This window comes from Fundulus heteroclitus, chromosome 18 (assembly GCF_011125445.2).
Source record: "Fundulus heteroclitus isolate FHET01 chromosome 18, MU-UCD_Fhet_4.1, whole genome shotgun sequence".
Lineage (NCBI taxonomy): Eukaryota > Metazoa > Chordata > Actinopteri > Cyprinodontiformes > Fundulidae > Fundulus > Fundulus heteroclitus.
Genome location: NC_046378.1, coordinates 22,699,954 through 22,708,278, shown reverse-complemented (window position 1 = coordinate 22,708,278; position 8,325 = coordinate 22,699,954). Strand labels below are relative to the sequence as shown.

At 37.5% G+C, this 8,325-nt stretch overlaps 1 protein-coding gene across 1 annotated transcript; it reads left to right on the top strand.

Moving 5' to 3' along the window:
- The first annotated feature begins 556 nt into the window (after window positions 1-556).
- On the top strand, window positions 557-7,429 carry tbcb (tubulin folding cofactor B). Its single transcript, XM_012881195.3, has 7 exons — window positions 557-740; window positions 1,851-1,991; window positions 2,089-2,232; window positions 2,755-2,851; window positions 3,480-3,671; window positions 6,213-6,285; window positions 6,373-7,429. The coding sequence occupies exons 2-7, from the start codon at window positions 1,869-1,871 to the stop codon at window positions 6,485-6,487; spliced, it is 744 nt and encodes a 247-aa protein (XP_012736649.2). The 5' UTR covers window positions 557-740; window positions 1,851-1,868; the 3' UTR covers window positions 6,488-7,429.
- Window positions 7,430-8,325: the final 896 nt, after the last annotated feature.

Genomic DNA, 8,325 nt, shown 5'->3' with positions numbered 1-8,325 from the left:
GCTAAGGAGTAGGGGCACCCTCTTGAAGAGGATGCTCTTTTGGCCCTTTTCACAATTTATCTGATCCAAATGTCAGACAGGGGGCGCTGTTGAAAACCAATTACTCTGCTGACCGTTTTAACAAGATTAAACAGCCAGTTGTTGACTTGACTTGAGGATATGTTATACCTGTCTGTCTGAGTAATGCATTAACGAAATGTTGTTTTTCTTAAACGTGAAATATTAACGTGGTCAGAAAGACAGTTGGGATGCTGGAGAGCGGTCAAGAACTAACTGCCTCGCCTGTTTTCCTCTGTTTAATTATTACTTTTTTTCACCATTTGTAATACTGGCCACCAGAGCTGAGGCCTGTAAAACGTTTTTAAACGGACCTTTTGCGCCTTCTAGCGGTTGTCCTGACAAACGGTCATTTTCAGTTCTATCTTTTGATTGGTTGGTTTTGATCATGTGTTGAGTGGATAGTCCCGCCTCACAATGTCGCATATTCGTGATTCTATTGGTTGAGCTCGTGCCATCTGTAACATGATTGGTGTGTTTTAGCCGAGGCGGGTAGAACCTTCCAGAGCAGGGCGTAGCAGGAATTGGAGTTTGAGTTTTCTGGCGTAAATACAAAGCGAGGCTACGTTCACCATTTTTGTTTTACTGTTGTAATTTATAACGGTAGTTTGACATTCTCTAACCGTACATCGTTGATCTCGCCACAAGACGTGTTTATACCATTGAGGAAAAGACACAGCATTGTGAGTAAATGTGTAAAACTGTGTCTGCATGGTCCAACGTGACCACTGCTGCTGACCAGTCAGCTAGCTAACCCAGTGTGTTGCTAAGGTCGTGTTTAAAATGAGAGCGAAAATAAGAAACTACACCGAGGAAATTTAATCAGAAATAAAGAAAAAAAAAAAGCCAGTTTGTTTGCGTTGAAATATTTGGCTGAACTGAAATTTGGCACTACAATCCTTGGAATTACTGTTGTTCGGGCAGTTTTAGTTTGTTAGTTTGTTGCAAAACAAAGATACACTTAAGTGAAAATCATTCCAACTTTGTAAAATATATTCTTAAAAATGCTAATTACATTATTGTACGTTAATAATCTTTTTCCAAATCAAGTAAGAGGAAAATATGCAGAATAAGGATCCCCAAAAATGACGCAGTTTACTCTTAATTGCAGCTCCCTTCGTTATAATGGTTTTATTTATTTCAGGCATAGGCTGCACTGATTTAAAAAAACAAAACAACAACGGACTTTTCTGCGCATTTTCTATATTTAAAAAAAGCTATGTCTCTGAATTTTGTACCTATGCTTAACCATGCTTCCTCTTCCAACTTTGGTACCGGTAAATACAATTTTGTAGTAATATGTTGGTTCATTTTTCTTTGTACTTAAGCATTTTTAAAAGTCATGAAGGCAATGGTTCCTGTAGCAGACAACTTAATTTCTTGCCCCATAATTTAGGAATGAAATGATAAAAACTACAAAGCAAAAAGTCAAGGAGGATTAACAATCCTCTTGTTTGAACTGACCTCTCTCTTGTTGGGGTAGTGTTTCCAGTAAATCAGAAAAACGAACTTGTTGAGGTCTGCAAGCATTGTGTGTTAACTACGGACTCATCTGCATAATTACAAGTATTGTAAAAAAAAATCTCTCTCTCTCTCTCTCTCTCTCTCTCTCTCTCTCTCTCTCTCTCTCTCTCTCTCTCTCTCTCTCTCTATATATCTATATATATATATATATATATATATATATATATATATATATATATATATATATATATATACATTTTTTTTTTTAAATTTTCCTACTTCTGTTGGATGATCTGTTGATATTTGTTTTGTAATCACCATGCTTTAAGTGGGTCCAAACAGACAGCATGATGGACGGCGAAGTGATGGTGGTTTCCAAACCCTTTGTGAATATTCGCATCACAAGCACCCTCTCCACCTTTGAAAACCGCCGGAAGTTAAACAGAGGAATCACTATAGCAGAACTGAAGGTAATGCACATGTATAACACCTATATCCCCTGTATTTAAAGGAGATTATCTAGTTTTGCCTTCTAATGGTTGTATGTGCCTATTCTCTTGTACAAAGGGGCTACTGGAGATGAATGTGGGTGTACCTGCCTCCTGCATGGACTTGGAGATTTTTAGCGCCACCAATATTTTCTTACAGAAAATAGATAACGATGAGGCTTTATTTGGTTCCTACCCTGTGGATGATGAATGCAGAATACATGTAGGTACAATATTAACATGACCTGAAATGCAGATAATCATTTAATCAGTGAAGTATAGGATCATTTGACTTTTTTCCAACATTTCAACCATTTATTTTCATAAGTTTGACTGTAATCTTTAAACAGTAGAGCAGTAAAATGTAGGTACTTTTTCCTTTCTCTCCATGTGACCATAATACTCTGTCTTATAAACAAAATAGTATTCTAGGGTGTGATTTCATTTTATCTCAACTACATTTGGCAGATTATCTTTGTATGTGCAAATGATCCATTAAAAACAAGAAATTGCTGAAAACTGAAACTTTTATTTATTTATCAAACTTGCATTAAAATGTAATAAACTTTCAGTGCCAAATTTCTTGCCAAGATGGAAGGATATTTGAAACATCTGCAGTTAATCACAATATAATGCAAAAAAATAAATTGAAATAAACTCTTTTGTTCATAAGTTAAAGTAGAAGTTCCTGGGACGTGTATCATCATGTTTGCCTGAAGTTTGTGTCTCGTCGTTTCTTGGCCAGGTTATTGATAGAAGTGGAGGAAAGGCAAACGAGCTTTTCAACGATTCCAGCGTGGAGAAGTTTGAGCTCTCAGATGATGCCTATGATCAACGGACAGGTGCGAACCTCACACACTTTTCTGCTCTGTCTTGAGGTTAAATATAAATGTAATGTGCATGACGATTACTTAATAAATCTTACAAAAATGTCGTAATTCGCCGACAGCTAGTTCTTTTTCTAAATGACAATTTGAATATCAAGGATATTTGCAAACTTATTTAGTTCCAAGAAAATAAAAGTTGCCTTTGATTAAATTTAGTCAAGATGGAGTCTGATTTGGACATCACTCATTAAAAATGTTTATTTAAGTGACTCTGGAGCAGGATCACCAACCTTTTTGAAACTCAGAGCTACTTCATTGGTACTGTGTCATACAAATGGCTACCGGTATTGACCTTTTGAACTAAAGGATCAGAGCTCACCTTAACTTCATGTAATATAAACATGTTTTAATGCTATTAAATCTATGTAAATACATGTATGATTAAAAAGGAAGAGCAACTGAATAAAATAGCATTTAAAATAAAGCTCACTTGAGGGTCTTGCTATTTTATGAACAGGCTTGAGGGCACCACATGTGGTCCTTGGGGGGGCTCACCATGTTGGTGACCCCTGCTCTGGAATAAACTGTTCATGGCTTTGATCGTAATTGCTCATAGCACAATATGTAATTGTCTTTCTTTTAGAGACTTTGAGGTCATTCTTAAAGAAGCAGCAGTTGGGACCCTACAACGAGGAAGAAGCTGCTGAGAAGAAAGCTAAGCTCACAACTCGGATAGAGCAACAGAAGGCTGCAGCTGAGGACATTTCTGTCGGCAGTCGCTGTAAAGTGGAGGTCCCTGGTCAGCCGACAAAACTTGGCACGGTTATGTATGTTGGTAAGTGGGGTTAAGCTCAATTTGGTTTTTGTTTTTGTAAACCTTGGTTGTAGATTTTGTTTTAGAAGTTTTTCTCCCCAAAAGAAAGATGTGAAGTACCGTAATTCAGCTGTATGATGGAGGCGCTAGTCATGAGGGCGGATGAAACGATCCTTATTGGTTGTGGAGCTGGAACAGTAGATGGATCGAAACATAACTCGCAGGGTGTATTAGTGTGCTGTTTTAGTTGAAGCTGCACATTGTATCCAATTGCAATTGTCATTGCAATATCAGCATCTGCAATATCACAAAGGACTTCTTTAATACAGTATGCGCCGTATGCCTATGTTGTGCTATTACACACTGTTTTAAGTTATTTAATGTTTAATAAATAACTCTCTGTCTGTTAGGCTGATATTCATCAGACAATACCTAACAGCTGATATTAGGACAATAGTTGAAAGGAATGATTCGAGCACTGGCGATCTTTTAACAGCAAACTCTGCACACATAGAATAAATGAGTGAAAACTTCTCTTCAAGTTCAAGAATTTATTAACAGAACTAAAATGAACATCACTATAGAATGCTGTTTATCTGATTTAACACTAGGCTAGTGAAACTTAACTAAAACTACTAAGCAAATGAAGAATCAAAGGAACCATGTACACACAAAAGAAAAGGACAAAATAAAATGGTTGATCATCTTTAGAATGATTGAATGAAATCTGGTTCACTGCAGATCTAAGTTAGAGAACCAAAGTTCATCTTAAAGAATGTGGAATGAGGTTAAATTAACTAATGTAGAAAAACATTTAGTGTGTGTTTCAACTCATTCACAATGCAAATCCTAAGGTAAACAAAACATCATTTAATAAAATAAAATTTTATAGAATGATATGCTCAGTAAAGATCAGTAAACTTTAGAACGCTTGATTTCATTAATGCGATTATACCTCCGGGAAGCTAGGGGTTGCTGTAGCGATCGGTCGCTATATGGGTTAATCCTAAAGTTATACAAAAACACCTTTAAACCGACATTAATGTTCCATATTAATACGGTAATAACACTCATAGCACTATCGAATGATGGTGGAGCGAAACGAAGCAAACCGTATTTTTGAAACGAACCATAGTTGCGTATCTGGGCAGAATGAATGTTATCTGGAAGCTAATAGCATTAGGCTAGCGGACACAACACCTATAATTCAATTGTGTTGCATTCATTATTGGCTTGCAGATCTATTATAATTGCCATCTGGATCCACTCTCTGCCCTTGATGTCCACATCCGATGGAGATTTGTTACCAAATTTTTCAGACTATAAGTCGCACTTTTTTTCATAGTTTGGCCGATCCTGCGACTTATAGTCAGGTGCGACTTATCTCAATTTTAAATGGTTATTCATATAGACCAACATGAACCAAGCAGAAAACATTACCGTTATAGCTGGAAGAGGGCGCTCTAGGCTTGTGAAAACTAAAAACTGCTCTTGTATCACATAAAAATGTATTGAAACATTAACTTATAGACAACAAAGACTGAACACATGTTTTTGTGTCGTTTTGCTGTTTCAGTATGCATTCACACAGGGAAGCAGTGCGTGTTGCAGCTCGAAGAGCCCAGACCGTGACAGAACCCTGCCACTTGCCTATCCGTGAAGCTAAAAACAGCTTAAAGCTCTATTGTCTGGGCGGCTGATCCAAACATCCGTGTCGTACTGTTAGCTTAACACGTAGCACTGTTACGATCACGGTCTAATTTCAGCATAATTTTTGACAACTTTCAGCGTAAGTGTTGGGGTTGGTGGCTTTTTATGCTAATTTACCCCATACCTTCCAGGTATGCTACATGTTATTCAGCCGGTTGTGGATGCAGCTGTGTAATTGAATAAAGGCTCTCTAAAATGTGCGATTAGCTAGCTGAGCACCAAGAGCCAATTCTTTTCCAGGAGGCTTCCATCGCACACCTGTCAGTGCGAACAGAGATGCTGCGACCACCTGCTTGGAGCAGCTCAGTGTGTTAAGATCAGTGTCGCATATAAAAACAGTTTAATGTAAAGACTTCTTGCCACCAAGCAGTTTTTAGTGACACCACATACGCGGTCATAAAAATTTAGCTCTGCAAGTCCAACTTCAGTATTCCTTCCTTCCTCTCCTATTACCTTCCCCTTTCTCTTCCTTGAATCCTTCCTTTCTTCTGTCCATTCATTCTTCCATATTTCCTTCCTTATATGCCTTTTATTTATCTATTTTTCCTTTCTTTTTCCTTCCTCTACCCTTATTTCTTCTTTTATCTCTTCTTCCTTTTGTCCTTCCTTCCATCCCTCCCTTCCTCCACAATTCAAAATGGAAATCTGTATTTTTGAAGGCATGTTATGAGATTGTTAGCTCAAGGAATGAGAGGAAAGATATCAAAAAGGAAACGGAATGATTTTTGTATAAAGTACACTTTTAACAGCATTGGGAATTACGGCAATTGGGAATAACATTTTTGTTTTTAGAAAAGTTTAAGGTGAATTTAGTTTCATGTGCATTGTCTAAATGAATATGTATTGTTGCAGGTACAACAGAGTTCAAGCCAGGTTATTGGGTAGGTGTGAAGTACGACGAGCCACTGGGAAAACACAATGGAACGTAAGATGACCCCCATTAATGTACAGAAATGTTCAAATGTTTTGCTAATTTAAATCTAACATATCTTTTTCCCTTCCGTATCTGCAGCGTTCAGGGGAAGCAGTACTTTGAGTGTCAGGAAAAATACGGGGCATTTGTGAAGCCGCTGAGCGTGATTGTCGGAGACTTCCCTGAAGAGGATTACGGTTTAGATGAGATATAAAACTATTCTGGTTGTTGTTGTTTATTTTCTTTTTGTCATGGTCATTTGCTTTCATCTCAGATCCTCTTCTACAGATATGACGTAGGACTGATTTATTGAAACAGTGGTTTCTGTTTGTTCTTTTGTGGAAGGCATGATCAAAAGGCACTTTAGCTGGAAGCTTTTTTCATCGCAGCATGACCGAAGTGACGGTCCATGTGAAGTCGTAACATAGAGGAGTCATCAAATACTAGTTAGATCTTAATGTATTTAAGTTGTTCTCAGACTTTATTCTGTTTTTAAAGTCAGTGTAATTTTTTTTAATTTTTTCCTTTGTAATTTGTGTTGAATTTTGTGTAACTGTACATAATTACAGTCCTAATGTTTAAGGAATGTACATTGCTTTAACTGTCATGTCAACTGTAACAGTCCATTGAGTCTAAATTTCCCCCTAACCATAATTTTCCGGTAAAAAGGGTCACCCCAGGTTGCATCAGCAACTTTAGGAGGTTAAACAAGCTGCAGGAAGGAGATATTTGCATTTTAAAATAAGCCTGTGCAGGTAAGGCGTCCATGATTATCAATTTTATTGAGTGAAAGCTCTTGTTTCTTGTTCTGACACTGTTTTTCTTTTTAAAGACCACAATATTTTCCTTCTAAACAAAACATGGCTGCTTTGTCACGTGTCACCACTCTGCCCAGCAGCAAAAGTCAACCAGCCACACTAGTGCAGCTGCAGGTTCCTTTGTAACAGTTATGTCACTCAGCGTTGGACAATGTTGCATTGATGTTACGCTTGCTTTCGTTATGCATAAACACATTAAACATGCTGTTTTAATTTGAGCAAGTGTAAAAACACTATTTCTGTCTTCTCAATAAAGTTCAGTAGTAATTAACATAAGGTGCTGGTGACAAAATGTGCCAAAGGATAACGCAAACTAATAAAATACACATGATCAGTCAGTTTGGTTTATCTGTTTTACTATCTACTAGGAGTGAACCTTATGTTCTGTTTGCAGCCCCCGATACTTGATTTGTCTGGTTTGGATTGTGTTTCCCATGAAAAAGCATTTATCTCCTTACAGGTTTGTTGCTTTTCAGGCACAGTTGAATGTTTTAGGACACCAGTCAAAGAACCCGAGTAAGGATAAATCAGTTCAAATTACGATTTCATGTTTTGTTTTTTATAGGAAAAAGCAACCCAAGTCGCCTCTGCCAGTCTGCAGCTGTGGGTACTAGCTCTCCATGATGAATGACCAAATGTCATGGGTGGAACGGTCCCGCATTTTTCACCGTTGTCCCGCAAACTGAAACAATGTCACGCATTTAACTGGGTCAGATTCGGAAAAAATAAAATGAATATTCACTCGCGTTTTTCTGAAACAGAGAACGTAGAGCTGCGTCGGCTGTCGATCAATATGCAGCATCATCCGCCTCATGCGCAGCTGCGCTCCAGGACAGTCATAAAATAAAATGACAAAGATTTCGATGCATACAGATTATTACGGAAACTACGTATAAACAACAAAACAAATAAACAAACAAACAAAAAAAAAAACAAACTGCAGCAACAACAGACTGTAACACGGTTTCTAACTGGGTGAGAGCTTTTTATGAAGTTATTTTTTTTATTTTTCACGGAGGGGAGCACGGTGAAGCAACACTGTACAAGTGAGTTGCACAGGAAACAGCTCAAAAAAGCCTGACGATCTATGGTCTCATTTTACTCCAGCCCAAAATCACATGCCAGACAGACAAGGTACTAAAGCCAAGATCATATTCAACAATATTTAACTTTACACAAAAGCTTAATAACACTTTTCTAATTAAAGTGTTCATCTTTAAAAGCTAGTTGACTT